General features: G+C 36.3%; 1 protein-coding gene across 3 annotated transcripts; it reads left to right on the top strand.

Annotated features, from left to right (window-relative positions):
• The first annotated feature begins 1,365 nt into the window (after positions 1 to 1,365).
• LOC18443626 (mitochondrial carrier protein CoAc1) lies at positions 1,366 to 13,114 on the top strand. 3 transcript variants are annotated; one of them, XR_016055993.1, is made up of 8 exons: positions 1,366 to 1,874; positions 2,040 to 2,315; positions 2,893 to 2,978; positions 3,192 to 3,289; positions 8,983 to 9,115; positions 10,502 to 10,686; positions 10,844 to 10,951; positions 12,029 to 13,114. XR_016055993.1 is itself a non-coding variant. In XM_011628539.3 (8 exons), the coding sequence occupies exons 2-8, from the start codon at positions 2,094 to 2,096 to the stop codon at positions 12,125 to 12,127; spliced, it is 1,041 nt and encodes a 346-aa protein (XP_011626841.2). In that variant the 5' UTR covers positions 1,366 to 1,874; positions 2,040 to 2,093; the 3' UTR covers positions 12,128 to 13,114. The 3 variants fall into 3 exon arrangements, 2 of the variants coding, with proteins under 2 accessions (XP_011626841.2, XP_006853873.2); XM_011628539.3 differs by having other exon boundaries at positions 3,082 to 3,289; XM_006853811.4 differs by having other exon boundaries at positions 1,366 to 2,315; positions 3,082 to 3,289.
• The last annotated feature ends 4,783 nt before the right edge of the window (positions 13,115 to 17,897 follow it).

A 17,897-nucleotide genomic window follows, 5' to 3' on the forward strand; every position in this document is an offset into this window, starting at 1 on the left:
TTTTCCTTTAAAATTTAGTGTTCACAGATCCGCAAGATTTGAACCATTTTTTTTTGTTTCAAATTTTTTTGTCGGTGTTGAAAACTGATTTTAGAGCCATATAGAGATTTTTGTTGCCGAAAGTACTTTCCAGACAGGGATTTGAGGTAAGGCTTTATTTTTGTTTTCATAAAACCTATGCATTATTTTTAAGGAAAAAGTTTATATAAATGCTAGGCTCTAAACAATCAAATTAGGGTACACCTAAAACTTTTACTAGAAGAGGTTGTTTTGATGCCCAAATATCCTTAAATTGACTATCTCGACCTCAAGATGTATAGACACAAGAAAAAAAATGGATTTCAAGTTTGGAAATAGTGTATCTTGTAATGCATTTTTGGACAAGTCAATTTTCAAGATTTTCGTGTTTTCATAGATTTGTTCGATCTACACTATTTTTTAAGCTTTAGATTTTATAATTAAAAAAGAAAATATATTTTAAGGTTATCACAAAGATTTTCAATATTGAAACGACATTTCTCGACACAATTTGAATGTGAGCTTTATTTTTATTTTTTAGAGCCTCGACTTTAGACAAAGCACGTCCATTTTTAAAAGGGTGAGGTTGTTATAAGGTGTCAACCTTAAACAATCATGGTAAGGTACACCTCAAAATCTCATTAAGAGTTAATGTATTTTTGGTGCCAAAACTCTTATCAAAAGTTTATTTTTTACTTCTATAATAAAATTAAAAGCTTTGAAAATGGTGCAAATCTAGCAGATTTATGAGCACTCAAAAATCTAAACAATACACGCCCTAAATAATATATTACAAGATGTAATAATTTTAAGACTTGAAATTTATTTATTTTTTCATCCATATATATCGAGGTCAAGATGATCAATTAGAGAATTTTACAAAACAACATTTTTCAATTGGTATTTGAGGTATATAACTTTTTGATGCCACCTCAACAGGAAAACAGTAAAGTGAAATGATCCATATGCGTAGAACCCCAAATAATCACTATTAAATTTGGTACCGATCTATAAAAAAAGTCAAATCCTACACTTATATGATAACTTTTTTATGGATTCGTGTCAAATTTAACGATGATCATTTGAAATCCTACATATAAAAATCCTACATATATGTGGATGAAGGGTCTTATAGGATTATTACTCAAAATTAAATCACCCATTACCAGCCGTTAATGGGGTTAATTATCGTTAAAAAAGGAAGAGGATATTCTGGTCTATTTTGTCAAAAGTACAAGGGTATATACGTCCAATATAAACATGGTATTGATCGTAGGAACGATCCATTCAAATCGAAGGCCTATAAAAGGGTGTTTCTCTCTCTAAAATCCTGAAACTGTTCTCTTCATTCTGAATCAGGAGAGAGAAAGAGAGGAAAGAAAGAGAAAGAAGGGTCTGGTGAAGGCCAGCGGGGGTTCTCCAGGTGATCCTTGTTCTCTAAATCTTACCCAAAGGACCACCTGATCGAAAACCCTCGCCTTTTTCATATCAGAGAGGGCAGGAAATAGGAAATTTAACCCATTTTTTTCTTTCTCTCTCTAAAGGTTGGCTTTCTTCGGCTCTTTTTCTTGATTCATATCTCGATCAAATTCCTCAACATACTCTCTCATCTGATAAAGATTGATGGGTAGATTTTGCTTTTCTTCACATCCATGGGAGTGTTGATATTTTCCGAGGTTTTATTGCTGGTATTGGTATTGGTTGTTGATGTTTCTTAGAGAGCTCAATGAACCTGAGGAGTACAACCAGTTTATGAGCATCCTCAGAGTCTTGTTGTTTCCGTTTCGAAGAGATCTCTTCTCCTTTTGTCTCTCCAGAGAGAGATGGGATAAGGAATTTGCTAAATTGCAGGCTGGGTAATGGTTTATCCTGTTATCTGCTTGTTCCATATCGGATTCTTTTGATTTCTAGGTTTAATATAAAATTTGTGGTGGTTTTCGATTTGGTCTCTTAAGAAGTGGGGTTATTTGAATTTGGGGAATTGGGGTTGCTGTGGTTGAGTTTTTTGGTGTACCTTTTAGGTGTTCCTTTGAATTGGGGTGAGGTTATTTTTGGTATCAAGCGATTTGGCTTCAATGGGTTCCCCTCAAGGATCGACAACCACGTTGGGTTCGAATGTCGCAGAATACACTGCAAAGACTTTGAAGGGTAGTAATAAGGACGGATCTTCTCATGAGAGCATCAGACTTCAGGATGCTATGCCTGTTTATGTGAAGGAGTTGATTGCTGGAGGGGCGGCAGGTGGGTTTGCAAAGACTGCTGTTGCACCACTGGAGAGACTTAAGATACTTTTACAGGTGATTGAATTGGATGCATCTCTTATTTTGGTTCTTACTGCTTGTGGTATTCCTGCTTTTCTATTCTTTTTCTATTTGAATTCCTATTTTTATCGATTTTTTTGTTTCCTATTATGCATAACTATTTAATTCTGTTGAAACCACTGGAGCTTTGGAGTCCTTTCTGCTCGTAAATATTTGGGTGCAGATATATGTAAACTATTCTTTTGATTATGTTTTCATAGATCACAAGGAGCATGTTTCAAATTTCCCCAAATACTTGAAATTTCATCTTTCTATTCGGCACTTTCCCTTTTTTTAGCAGGCTTGATACCAGAAACCAACTAGAAGTATGTTCAAGTGGGAAATGTGTACAAAGACGTAATCAAGTTGCTCTCTTTCCATGTAATAGTTGGTGTCTTGTTAATTTTCCTTAGATTATCTTCCAAATCCTAAGAAAATAAATTGAAATTGTTTTCCAAGTTTTTGTCAGTTGCCCCATATCTTTTGCTGCAATTCATTTATAAGGTGTTTGTTTACGGTTTAACTTTGGCATACTGAAATTGTATATGACAATGATTTAAGTATCCTTTTTCAGACTAGAAATGAAGGCTTTCATTCTCTTGGGGTGTTTCGATCTTTGAGGAAGTTGTTGAAGAATGAAGGTGTTCTAGGCTTCTACAAGTAAGTTGCTTATTTGATAAAGTGCATTTATGGGTTTTGAATTGTTTTCCAGCTCATCCTTTTGAGGAAAGTCTATATCATGATTATTGATTTTGTCTTCTAGAGGGAACGGTGCTAGTGTCCTTCGAATCATCCCTTATGCAGCACTTCACTTCATGACATATGAACAATATCGGTGTTGGATCCTCAATAACTATTCAAGCATTGGAACAGGACCTGTTGTGGATCTTTTAGCTGGTTCAGCAGCAGGAGGAACTGCAGTTTTGTGCACTTACCCATTGGATTTGGCACGGACAAAACTTGCTTACCAGGTACATAAAGCTTTCACTGTACAAATCCAATCTCTTTTGTTTGGTTCTGTTTATTAACTACACCTCTAAGAGTGCAGTACGGATTATTTGTAATGAATATTATACAGTCTTAGCACATTCCTGGTTTTTTCCTTTGCTGAGAACCAAAAGGAAATAAAGACAATAAAAAAGAAACATTGAGAAGGAAAAAGTTGCTTCTTGTAATTAGATGCCATTAGGGTAGTGACGGCTTTGAGTGGCAGAGCAGATACATAACAGAGTAACTTTGTAATATCAGGAAACTATATCTATTCTTGGAACAGTCTTCTTATGCATTGTATTGGTGAGGATTTCTCACTGCTTTGGGATCTCTTTACTGTTTATGAGTTCTTGTAACTTATCGGAATTCATACTGTACCCCTTTCTATTGAAAATTCAAGGTGCTTGGTTGAACTTTGTAGGGAATATTCCTCCATATATTCCCTCGTTATCATCAGCCTTATATCCACCTAGCCGAATGCCTCTTTGACTGGCTACTTATCTGGAGGCCTTTTTTAATCTTGTTCCTTGGGCTTTGGCTTTGTGCCAGATGTTGCGGCTTCGGCATGGATGGTCAAGGGTTTGCATCCCCGAAGCCCTTCCCATAAATCCAAGCAAGCTGACCACCCTTTGCCCATGGCAGTTGGCCTGGTTTGTAGCCCATGGGATTACCCGTATTACAATCCCCAAAATAGAATGATCCTCTCCTCGTTGCTCAGGTTCTAAACCTTGACTTCCACATTTTGGGAGACTTATCTGCAGGCCTTGATGAAGCTATATATGTAGGATAGCTTCCTATGCTCATATAACTATTATCCCGATATAATTATCCCTTCCTCATGCTCCAGAAAGAGAGAATGGGACCTTGCTTGCCAACATACCTATACTTATTGAGTAGGGAACAATACCAATCCCTGCTTCCTCTTCTTTTAGAGTGGAACCTTGTGCACAATGTCCACAAAATGGAGGCGGGTGGGAGCATTAGACTGAAGAGTAAGAAAGGGCTACCTTTGGATGAGGTTTGAAACAAAGTGCTGAACATTGGGGGAATCCAGGTACATTGTGTGCCTTTCCCCATTAAACATACCCCTCAAGGTAGCGTACAACTCAAAACAGCAGTCAACCAGCTCTATAATTATCCGGACTTCCATCTATAGAAAAGGCATCAGTAGGGGAACAACTGAAATACTGAAATAAGAAGCACTTATTCAACAAGAAATATTTTAAGTATAAATCTTTTGTTGTTACCAACTACTGAATTCTACTGGCAAGCCTTGGATGATCATGAGCTTAAATGGGAGTTTTGACCAAGTGTAAACTCTCATATGGTCAGTTGTATTTTTACAGGATCCCACTTTTGGTGAATAATGGGATAAATTGTTAACTCATGATCTTCTCCTCCACTGGTTGCAAAGGTTACAAATTGTTGTTTCAAGATCTGGAATTTATTATCCAGGGATTTAGATCATTTGGTTGATATCCTTGATGCATCTGTGATATCTAACTTTTGGCTGAATAGGTGAATTTATGGATGTCCTATGGCTTCTTCTATTGCAATTGTAGAAACCCTAGATAGAAGAGACTAGGATTTTCTGCGAGTGAAATACCATAGCATGCAGTGCAATAAAAAATATTAAACAATTCTGTGAGAAATGTGACTCAAAGTCCCATTCGGGATTATGTATGAATAGTGTGTATAAAATTATTTAAGGCACACAGGCAATTAACAATGTACACATATGCCCTAAACCAGGGCAGATAAAAGAGGCTAAATATTGATGTGTAGGATCAAGGGAGCTCATCTTCTCAAGTGGTATCAGGTTTGATGGGCTTAGGTTGATGGATCTAAGGTTCGGGTTGGTGGTACAAGGGTGGAAAAGGGGGGCCCTAACTCAAAAAAGAAAAGAAAAAGAAAAGGAGAAAAAGGGGCCCTAACTTTGGGGAGGAATCACTCCAAGCAGGAGTTAGCGTAAAAAAAATAAAAAATTCACTCCAAGTAAGAGTTATGCTTTGTGGCATCACTCAGCAAACTACCACTCAGAAAATGCAGTCACTACACCATTTCAAAAACCAAATCAAAGCGAGGGAGGGAGGGGGACATGTAAAAAAATGAGAAAACGGGGCCCTAACTTTTGGGAAGGATCACTCCAAGCAAAAGTTAGGGCTTGTGGCATCATACCGCAAAAGACTACTAACAATATGCACTCATCCCACCAATTCAAAAACCTAATCTTTATTTTGCGATAACTTGTCTGGCCATGTGCCAAGTACATGTATTTTTGGAATTATAAAACACATATTTTTGGAATTATAAAACCTCTAATCCTACCAAAAATGGGCTTCATCTAATGACTTGGCCATCAACGCTAATAAAAAAGGAACTATGACTTAAATAAATAAATTAAACAAAAAACAACCTGCTTCTAGAGAAACTCAGATAAGTATGAAACTCCACAACTAAAGAAAATAAATCTTAATCTGATGGTTCCGACAATGTTTGCTGGTCTAGTAGATTAAACCGTAATTGAGACTCACTAGCTTTGAGTCACCATGTAAACAGTACTTGTAGATCTAGGAGAGTTTGAGCTTTGAATCACCTCATATAGAAATTCAGGTGGAAAGTTAAGGTTTTTGGAAGCTGATTGCATCAAATAATAAAAAAATCTGGATCACAGTTATTGCTTTGAGGCATCACATGGCAAAGGACCACTCAGAAAATACACTCACTCCACCAATTCAAAACCGAATCAGAGGGAGGGAGGGTGGGAGGGGGACATGTAAAAAGATGAGGAAAAGGGGGCCCTAACTTTTGGGAAGGAATCACTCCATGCCAGAGCTAGGGCCTTGTGGCATCACAACGCAAAAGACATTTAACAAAATGCACTCATCCCACCAATTCAAAACCAAATCTTTATTTTGCAATAACTTGTCTGGCCATGTGCCAAGTACATGTATTTTTGGAATTATAGAACCTCTAGTCCTACCAAAAATGGGCTTCATCTAGTAACTTGGCCATCAACACTAAGTAATAAAAAAAAGGAACTATTACTTAATAAATAAATAAAAACATTCTAGAGAAACTCAAATAACTATGAAACTCCACAAATAAAGAAAATAATCTTAATCTAATGGTTTGGATGATGTGTGCTGGTCTTAGACTTCTAGTAGATTAAACCATAATTGAGACTTACTAGCTTTTAGTCAGCTTGGAAATAGTTTGTATAGATCTAGGAGAGGTCACTGATTTGAGCTTTGAATCATCCCAAATAGAAAGTCAGGTGAAAAGTTAAGGTCTTCGGAAGCTGATTGCATCGAGTAATAAACAAATCTAGATCACAGTTGACCATACTGACCTGACAGATATAGGGCAAGTTTGGACAGACAAGCAGTTTTATTCATCTCTGCAACAATTCAAGCCAAAACACATTTTATTTTATTTTCTATTTTTTGACGTTAATAAGGTATTCCAGCAATTTGCGGATTTTTCACACAAGTGGGACTCAAAAATGGAAAGGGACTATCATGTTGCAGAAGAGTTCCCCCACTTTTTTGAGAATCGGTTAACTTGAGTTCCCCCACTTGCATGTTAAAAGAAAAAGAAGAATGCCTATTTAGTGGTCTGTCCAAGCTGAGCCACAGTCCACAGCAACGGATTGCTAAACTGGATTTCTTGTAGAAAATAGGATACATATGAGCCTTATTTTCCATTAAATAGCCTCATATAGAGATTATGGGAGCTGATAATAGAAGATAATGACCTCCCCTCATGCATATTCCTAAACAACTCATCTATCCAGTTTCAAGATACTTAATTGCCTTTGTTTCTCAGGTACTTGGGCCAACATCAGCCAAGGTACGTGTTAGGAGATGTGTAGCAAGGACAAACATTCCTCTAAGGAATTCCCAGAAAAATAACGGAAATAATAAATAAAATAAACATTTTCAAAGGTGGCATTGCTCTTTTTGTAACTTCTAAGAAACTAGATTAGCCATTTCTTCCTCTCAAGATGGTACATTGATACCCATTATGCTCTGTCTGTGAAGGAGTTTGTCTGACTTGTGCTTTCCAAGAGCTTAAGAAAGTTTACAGCCACTTGATGTTTGCAAACCATCTTGAGAAGTCCTGCCAACAGTTTTACTCTGACAAAATGCTATTCTTCTGTATAGTTGGTCCCCTCATGGAATACCAGGTTGTAGTTACATGCATCATAGATTGATCATCACGATGTGTCTTTATAGGTATACTTCTCTTGATTTACATGCTTTGACAAGTGCTTTCAGGCATGTGATTTCGCAAGTAGTCGAAGCCATTTCCCTATGCATGGATGTATAGCAATCTCTGCTTCTGTGAAGTTTCCTCTTACTAAGTGCAGTGCCTTGTCCTAGAATTTCAGACCTCTTGACGTCCAATCCAATTGAGATGAGTCCAGGATCTATATTCAATTTAATTATATAAATGAAGGTCTTGGGAATGTGCGTATAAACACTTCAAGTCTGGAATGAAAACACAAGGTTGCAGAATGATATGCTATAGACAGAACCAAGGTCATGTTCTTGGGTAAGTGCATGTGGGAATGCACTCTATTTGAGACATGTGATGTTGGGATTTCTATTGTGCTTGCTCCAAGCCTCTTATACATTTCATGATCACCTTAGGGATTAGAAATTGTGATGTCAATTGATGGTTTCGTTCCATTGGTGAAGTGCATGGGTCGGCAGCTACATTACAAGTTAAGAAAGCTACATTGGTGAAAGCAATTCTGGAGTATACTTTGGCTGTGGAATTTAATGTTTTCCTGCCTGATCTTACCAATTGACTTCTAAGAAACTAGTTGAACTTTGCGAAGTAACGGTTTTTTCTTGAGAATCTGTATAGTTTCTTTATCATCCATAATCTCCATTATATGTCAGAATAGTTTGACACATTCTAGCACCTCTTTCTTTACAAACATCACGTAATTGCTAGCATAAGTTATGAACAGGGTCCCTATTACTTGCTTGCTGGATTTCTTGAACAAGGTCCAACATGGCTTCTTAGGACCACTTTGACCTTCTTTACCGTGCAAAGTGTTCCCTTCCTCTCTCTGTATTCTAGAGAAACCAGGCGGGTTGGGCATGCAGACTTCCACTTTGAGATTCCCATAGAGGAAAACATATAAAGGAAAATATTCTTACATGCCATTGATATGGTGGCCATCTCATTGAAGCTTCCACTGGAAGTAACAGATAAACCACTCTCATCTTGCAACAGGATTAAAGATTCTCCTTGTGATTGGCTTAATACATTTGGTGGAACCCTTTGTCAGTAGTCAAAAGCTCCAGGCAGGCCTAGGTGGTTATGGGCCCACTTGGCTTGGTATTATTTGGAAGGTAAAAGAAACTCTAGGCAGGACATGATTTACAATATAACCGAAGAGTTGAGAAAAAGTATAAATGCAAAATTAGAAAAAAGTATAGATACATAATATACAGCTATTACAGAAATCTGTTTTAAACAATTAATGTGCTATGTCACGTATTTTATTATTTCCTAAATGGTAACATGTTATTACATTTTTAGTGATTTCTGAAGGCATTAGCAGCAGGCATTCTTTTTAGTGCTATTCATTTAAGCAGACTGACGACTAATGCTTAATAATTATATTCGGAGTTTTCATAGTTTGTAATTTGTGCAGGTAACTTGTACAAGGGGAGGCCTTGGGACTGGTTTGAGTGGTCTTCATGTGCTGCCAACATACAGTGGAATAAAAGATGTATTCAGGAAGGTTTATATGGAACGTGGATTGCTTGGGCTTTATCGAGGAGTAGGTATGGGCTTGCCATGCTTTCTTGCTTCTATCATGTCATTCTGATATTAGCATGCATAGATTGTTCTTTTCCATTTCTATGATTTGATCTGTGTTCTTTTATTAGAGTATGTTATGCCTTTACATATTTTCTGTTGTAAAATAGTGTGAGTGGATGCATATTCATGTCTATTTTGAAGAATTTTTATGACAATTATTTACCAACAAAAATGATACAAGGGCTGGTGACTGTTGCAAGGAGCTTGAATGAAGTAGTCATTAGTGGATCTACCTATTTTAATTGAATCTAAAATTTTGAAGAATTCAATCATTTAAGCTGAATGTGAGCATATATAATCGTCTCCTTCGCACACACTGAAAGTGCCGTAACTGCCATGAGATGGTCTATAAGAGTAGGAGTGAGAAGTAAATGGACAGGAAACCACGAGGAGTTATCATGGAAGCAATAACTCAGGTGGTAATGTTGCACAGAGGTCCTAGGTTCTTGTTAAGCATAGACAAATACGTCCTTCCGTTGGTTGATTTGTGAAGGGACTAGAATGATTTCACTTGCAAATCCGTCAACATGGCATTCTTGAGTCATTTTCTCTTATTGTCTCATTTTGTAATCCACCTGCATTATGGATTTTCAGGATAATCCAAGGGAATACTATACACTCAGGTATCACTAGCACCACTAAGGGAAATGTCTATTTATACGATACTGAAACGAATATGGGCATATGAGACACTTGCAGTGGGAGGTCGAAAAAAGCAATTATAAAGAATATAACTTTTTTTTTGGGTGAGTACAGTTATGTTAAGGTGCTCACGTAAAGAATGTAAGTTTCAAATACAAACAAGCAAAACACTTCACTCGGTTCACAACTAATATGGCATTTTGCATTTGCACTTGGAATGTTTCTTCATGCATTTATCGCGTACTTATCTTATGTTTTTTATTGATCAAATCCTGTTCTGTGATAACTAACTTTGTAGAGAGTTAACAGAAATTACGGTGGTTTAACACAATTGCATACAGCTGGAGATATATGTCAGGAAGCTTGAATTGAATATTATTCGGTGATGTTCTTGTGAAATTTATTTTTGATATAATTTTAAGAAATCGTCACCCTATCTAATTAAAAGAATTGTGAATTGCTTCCGTGGATCTTTGAAAAGGTAAGATATATATATATGTTATCAGTAGCTCGATGTTTTCAAATTGTTAATGTCATTTGTCCATAATAGAGCTTCCATTAGAAAAGAGAATTCAATTAGTAACCCTAGTACCGAACAGAAACTGCAGTGCACAGATTTCCTAAGTCCAACCCCACAAAAAATAGCAAAACAGATTTCAAAAAATTCACAAAAGGTTACTAATGTTTACATATCTGTTTTTCTTCAGCTCCAACACTTGTTGGGATCCTGCCTTATGCTGGTCTGAAATTTTACATATACGAGGAGCTCAAGCGCCATGTTCCTGAAGAGCACCAGAAATCAGTAGTGCTGCGTCTCTCTTGTGGGGCTTTGGCTGGTTTGTTGGGCCAAACATTCACTTATCCATTAGACGTGGTCAGAAGACAAATGCAGGTATGAATTGGAAACGACACCTTGGTATATTAGGATTTACTCTTTCTCACTCAATTGAGGCAGCTGTATGGTAAACTTTGATGATTTTCTTATACTTTTGCTTCAAGTATTGTGTTTAACATTTTGTTATTTCGTTACATGGATATTGCATATTCAGGTTCAGGGTCCTGAATTCTCCACAAGCACAATGCAAAGTCTCCGCCTAATTGTCCACAACCAAGGTTGGAAGCAGTTGTTTGCAGGCCTAAGCCTCAATTATATGAAGGTATCATAGGGACCCTTCATGAATGTCAAAGGTCTAAAATGTGCACTGATATTTCAGCAAATAGCCACGCTCCCTCATGTGCATAAACATGCACATCCACACCAACTCCCATGGACAAAATATTACACAGAAACTTGCATTTGAGCAAACAAGAAAACAAATGCATCCTTATGCATGTGTGTGCACTTCTTGGGTTAGTCAAAAATACATTGTGCACATGCACACCTGTGATCCTCTTGTTGACATAACTTGACAGATGAATGCTGCATTGCGTTTAGTGCACACAATCTACACGTAATTTTTTATGTAAAATACAAACGTACATACCCACAATACACATGTTCACTCACTCGGACTCATGGACAAATGATCCTGTGCACTTGAGTTTGTACCAGTTTTTGGCATAAATTTAGTAAAATAGAATTGGCTGTTAAGAATATCATAGTACACAAACGAATATCATAGTACACAAATGAATGTCATAGTACACAAACCAGGTTAACATTATATATATATATATATATATATCATAGTACACAAACCCATGGGGATGCGGCACTCAAACAGATGTACACCTACTTTAGATCCATACCCCTTCCATGTATACATATGTGTACATGTGGTCTAAGAATGCATCCCTATGATGATGCTGTTTGTATGTTATATCAAGTGTAAACACCTCCTGTTGTTTTAGTAGACATGATGCACCTGGGCATGTGTTTATGTTCTACTTGGTGTGTGGATGAGGTGATGAGTTATTTTCTGTTGTGCATGTATGGATGTGTGCTTATGTGTATGTATGCGTATATAGTTGCTGTTTGCCTATGGGCACGTATGTGTATCCGAAGCTCTTAATAGGCATAGACCACCAGCCTTGGTACTAAAATATAGCCTTCATATGTCCTTGATGAAAGAGAGAGTCAAACTATAGGTACAATTCTATTGTGAAGTTGTCTTCTTTCACTAAAGAACCAAATTTCTCGCACTTTTCAAAAGCATCAGAAGCAACCAAAGCAGCCATTGTTTTTGTATACCACACAAACAACTGCTAATATTAAAGAAGTGTTTGGATTGCAGATTGTTCCTTCTGTGGCTATTGGCTTCACCGCATATGACATGATGAAATCATGGCTTGGTGTTCCTCCTCGAGAGAAAGCTCAACCAGCCCCTTCTTGAGCTGATGCAACTCATTGTATTGTCAACACTAAAAAGTACATGTATCATTGCTTAGTTAAATGGCCAGCCATTCAGTTGAAGCCCATGGTTGAATTGGAAAGAGATCAAGTTTATGACCTTAAAGTTTTGGGTTGTAATCCAGCTTACTTATCAAAGAGAAAAGAGGGAAGAGCAGGCCAAGCTATAAAAACGTAATCAAGATCAGCGATTCACAAGTCCATGTAAACCTACATCATCGCAGAGAAGAAAAATTGATGAGGATTGCAGTGAATGCTTGAAATGCCTCCAATATCAGCTGGTTGTATCATTATTTGGAGTGATTTATATCGTAATGGGATTTCATGACAAATCTTTTCTGCATTAACCAAATTTTATTGTTCCAATTGAATAGGCTTCCATGTGATGCATTCAAAGAACCATATCTGATGCATCTTAACACCTTTTCTTTTCTTGAAAAGTGAACTTTTATCAATAGAAGCTGTATAACGAGACTAGAGTACAACGAAGAGGCGTGACGAGGAAGGAAAGATTGGAATATAAAAGGAAAAAAGAATGGAAAAAGAAGGAAAAGAGAAGGAGAGAAAAGGGATGGGTTGCGATAAAGGAGAGAGAGATATGGACTGGCAAGGGAGAAGAATAGAGGAAAGGCTAAAGTAGAAACTATGAGCGGTAAAACAAATAGAAAGAAAAGGGGGGGAGGGGGAGGGAGAGGGGAAAGATGCAGCAAAAGAGCAGAAAGAAAGAGAAAACCGAACACTTGCTGACTGGACTATGTCAACTGAACCCTCCGGTTGAGGGTGCTCTCACTTCCTGTTTCTCCATATGCAAACTGATAATCTCTGTAGTCTTATAACATTCCGCTCCTCTCTAGTGCATCTGCTTACTGATTTCTCTGTTTATGGCATTCATGTTTTATATCTTTTTCTATGTGAGTTATTCTGTATCAGGCTATTATTCTTCAGCAATGATGTGGTTTTGAGCTTACAATATGTTTGTTCTGGGCATATAAACACAATTGAAGGTGTGTTTTTCCATTCATTTTCAAACTCAGCTTACCTACTGAGAAACAGGAGTGTCTTGCAATTTTTTTGTTCCAAGTACCATGACAAATGTAAACCTTTTTCCCAATAAAACAGATTTTATCTCGTGTTCAAACATATCCATGTGCATGGCTTGCAGAACCAAAGGTAAAAACAGCAGTCCACTTCGCAGCTACCTGGATTTCACAAAATCAAGGTTCATTCGAAAAATTCTTTTGTTATGAAGTGCATCCCAGCTTTCTATCACAATGACCATTACATTTCTAGTTGGAGAAAGAGAGAGAGAGAGAGGGGCTTCTGGTCAGAAGATAACAGCGTCAGAGCATTGAACAAGCATAAGACGTTTGGATCCATGCGCACCGACCAACACATTTGGGATGTTCTTGGTTTTCCAATACTACCAACAGTAGACAAAACATGCAACAACTGCCTTCCATGTCCAACCTGTCTAATAATTGTGAAGAGCTGGTGCTTAAACTTTGAGAAAACATGCCTAATTTAAATCTTCCGGAGAATATTTGCACCAGGGTTTGAAAAAACGGATTGGTGCCCTGTGTCGTCTAGGCATCGATTCCTGATTAATCAATCTCTGTTTGTAGGGAATGCAGCGAAAGGGATCCTAGAAAGACATGATATGATGCATTTAAAACATTTTCAACAAAAATAGTTTGTTATCCTGGATTCTCTCTTATTTCACAAGGGACAACACACCATTCCTTGGTCATGGCTTCTTAGTTTTGTGGGCGCGCGAGCAAGAGATAAGTTCCAAATAACACTAAAAAGAGTAGGATCAATGCAATGCAATTGAACCAGTGATTAACAATGGGAATTGGGCTTGGACTAGGCAGGACCCTGATTCCCACTCTCCTGTTCTGAATTGGGTGATTTGAGTCGGATAGGATTATATATCAGAAAAAATTTAAGAAACCTAAAAAATTGGGAGACATAAAGGATTGTTTTCGGCCTTATATTGACAGCCTTGTGATTCACTTTGGCTCGGGAATCCGAACCAGTGATCAATCACTGTTTATAGTGGAAGGTCTTCTTATAATATGATATAAAGTTGAATGTGGTGGTTTAGAGAGAGGAAAGTTTGTATCTTCTGCCTATCTCAAACTGGGTTTAAGTTTTATTTGGGAAAAGCAACTTAGATCTTCTTAACTATAGAGTCCAATTGATACACAAGGTACACACATGCCCTAAACTGGGGCAGATAAAGGAGGCTAAATACTGGTGTAGGATCAAGGGAGCTCATCTCCTCAAGTGGTATTAGGTTTGGTAGGCTTAGGTTGATGGATATATGCTTTGGGTTGGGGAGAACAAAGGGGGGTCGGTGGAATTTGCTTAGGTTTAATGGACAGCTTGAATTGGGTTTGGGATTCAGCTAGAGATCGGGAGTTAGGGATAGAGGTGAATTAGGGTTGGGTTGTCGCTGGAATTGAGAAAGTCAGGAGTTAGGGTTTAGATTTGTACTTTTCATTTCCACCACTAACACCACCCGCCTTAAAAAAGAAAAAAAAGCTAACTCCTAATCTACTTGAAAAAATAGGTAGGGACATGGCTTCCCCACTTAATTACTAAAACAAAGTTCGGGTTTAGATGACAAGTGTCTGGTTTTGAATGTGGCATGGATTAAGTAGGCATGCAGTTGGGTGGTGGATGGAAGGGTAGCGCGAAGATATGAGTAGTTCTAAGGTTTGATGAATAGATAGCATGGGATTCTTAATCTGATGGTTCATAGCACGGGATTCTTAATCTGATGGTTCTGATGTGTTGGTCTTAGACTTCTAGTAGATTAAACCACAATTGAGACTTACTGGCTTTGAGTCACCATGGAAATAGTACTTGTAGATCTAGGAGGGGTCACTGATTTGAGCTTTGAATCACCCCTAATAGAAATTCAGGTGAAAGATTATGGTCTTCGAAAGTTGATTGCATCAAATAACAAACAAACAAATTTAGATCACACTTGGACAGCCCAAGCTGTTTTATTCATCTGTGCAACAATTCAAACCAAAACACATTTTTTTTTATTTTTTATTTTTTGATTTTAATCAGGTATTGCAGCAACTTGTGGATTTTTCACACAAGTGGGACTCAAAAATTTAAAGGAACTAACATTTTGCTGAAGAGCTGCCCCACTTGCATGTTGAAAGAAAAAGAAGATTGCCAATCGATTGTTAAACTGGATTTCTTTTAGAAAATAGGACATATAGGAGCCTCATTTTCCAATAAATTACCTAAGGTATAGATTATGGGAGCCGAACATAGAAGATTATGTCATCCCCTCATGCATACTCCTAAGCGGCTCTTCTATCCAGTTCAAGATATTCAATTGATCTCTTGATCAGGACATGCCATGTTGCGCCTAGGAATCGGGCTCGGGTCAAGACGGTAGCAGCTGGGTTTTTTTATAGTACTACATCTCAAGTACATTCCTCTATAAACTTGTCAAGAAAAAGATAATTGACATAATTTCTCAGGTACTTGGGTCTAGCAATAATGGAAATAATGAATAAACTAAACATATTCAAAGGCAGCATTGCCCCTTTGCAACGTCCAAGAGACTAGATTAGTCATTACTTCCTCTCAAGCTGGTACATTGATACCTATTATGCTCTAGCTGTGAAGGAGTTTGTCTGACTTGAGCTTTACTAAAGCTTAAGAAAGCATTACAGCTACTTGATATTTGGAAAATCATCTTGAAAAGTCCTGCCAACAGTTTTTCTCTACTTTTGTTTCTTGTGTGTACTAATTTTATTATTTTATATACTAATGTAACTTATATTTGAGGTAATTTTTTCTGAAAATAATTATTTTTGAGGCAACTTATATTTCTATAATTTACATTTACAATACATTATTATTCTATTTATCCCTTTTTATGTATGGGATTGTCTACAAATAGAATATTTATATTTTGTACATAGAGGTCAGTGTCATTTTCATTCATTGGATGTCAAATTGATGGACTTCGGGTGAGTCACAGAGTCCTAGAATTTGTTTTTGAATTTTGTGTCTATTCAATGACATTCTTACAACGACCTATTTTGAAATTTAAGGAATAAGAATGATTGTGACTACCATGTACAAAAGATACATAGCCTCTTTGTGGAGATGGTTTTTATGAGTCCATGTAGAAATGAGGTGACTCTTAAAAATCTATTTTTGAGATGGATTTTCGGACCCATTTTTTAAGGACATGTAATCTCTAACATGGTGATCATGAATATAAATAAATAAATTTTAAGGCATAAAAATAATGATTTGATTAAGAAAACATTTGAACTGATAGTTTGAATTGTTTTTTGATGGACCACCTATGATTCGAAACACGGTACTAAGGTGTATAAGAGTTTTATACCCTGCCTTTTAAGAAAGGGAAAAGCTTATAAAAAGTTGCAATGTAGAATCATAGGTGCACCTAAAAAATCTATCGGAAATGTTGTTTTAATATTGGAAAAAACACTCTAATCGATCATCTCGACATTGATATGTATGAATATATATAAGAAAAAAGTTTTTGAATCCCTGAAATAGTACATCTTGCAACACATTATCTAGACCGTCCATTTTTAAGATTTTCATATATTTATAGATCTACTTAATTTTAATTATTTTTGGAATTTAAAATTTTCTAATTATGTATGAAAATAGATTTTAAGATAATACTAAAAAAAAATTACAACAAAATTACATGTCATAAGAAAATTTTAAGGTGCACTTTAATTGAATTGTTTAAGATTGCAACCTTTAATAAATACCTTTTCACCCACCTTCACTCTCACTCTCTTTGCACCTATGAACCGTTCAAAACACATGTACACCCCAATATTGTAATTGAAATACACATGATCATGCCCCATATTAACATCTATTTTTGGGGTGATAAATGATTAACATTGTAATAAATGATTAACATGCAAATGGGCATGCTTCTATTTATATGTTTGCATTGATTAACATGCGAACGTTTAGTATACGCGCTTTTAAAGTTAGTATTAATGTGTTATAAATCTTTATAAAGGTTATAAATATTTTCTCCATGCAAACATGTCTTTTATAAGTTGGTATCGGGGTCTATAATATAAATATTTATCTTACAAAAACTACTTTTACACCCCTCGTTAGTGCACCTCAAGATTAATGCACCTCCACATTTTGTTATCGAATAGCAAACCACACTTTTTTTAATAGTAATTACCTCAATTAGTTAAGGATAAGGGCAAAATAAGTTGTATCAAAACAATAAGAAGGATAAATTAGGAAGAAAATCTACACAACTGTAGAAGAAGAAAAAGAATTACTAGTAGTAGAAATAATATTAATAATAGTAATATTAACCATATTATTAATACTCATAATAATAATATCCATTTTTTGGGTGATAAATGATAATATTGTAAATAGATTAACATGCAAATGGGGTGCTTACATTTATATATTTGCATTGATTACATTTAGTACACACTTTTAAAGTTAGTATAAATGCGTTATCAAGATTTATAATGTTTATAAATATTTTCTCCATGCAAGCATTTCTTCGTAGTTTAACTACTTTAACACCCCTCATTAGAGCACCTCAATTAACTAAGGATAAGGGCAAAATAAGTATTATCAAAATAATAAGAAGGATAAATTAAGAATCGAAAAAGATACTTAACACGGGAGGTTACAATTACTTATAACCATCCAATGTGAAATAAATATATGTATATATAGGATTTCAC

This window comes from Amborella trichopoda, chromosome 5 (genome assembly GCF_054954075.1).
Source record: "Amborella trichopoda isolate Santa Cruz 75 chromosome 5, AtrichopodaSantaCruz75HAP2 v2.0, whole genome shotgun sequence".
Lineage (NCBI taxonomy): Eukaryota > Viridiplantae > Streptophyta > Magnoliopsida > Amborellales > Amborellaceae > Amborella > Amborella trichopoda.

What these genes read in the sequence shown, in the direction of transcription:
- LOC18443626 (XM_006853811.4), top strand. Translation starts at nt 2,094, where the DNA reads ATGGGTTCCCCTCAAGGATCGACAACCACGTTGGGTTCGAATGTCGCA. An exon ending in GGTGTTCTAGGCTTCTACAA is followed by an intron (nt 2,979 to 3,081) that starts GTAAGTTGCTTA and finishes TTTGTCTTCTAG; the next exon opens with AGGGAACGGTGCTAGTGTCC. An exon ending in TAAGCCTCAATTATATGAAG is followed by an intron (nt 10,952 to 12,028) that starts GTATCATAGGGA and finishes TTTGGATTGCAG; the next exon opens with ATTGTTCCTTCTGTGGCTAT.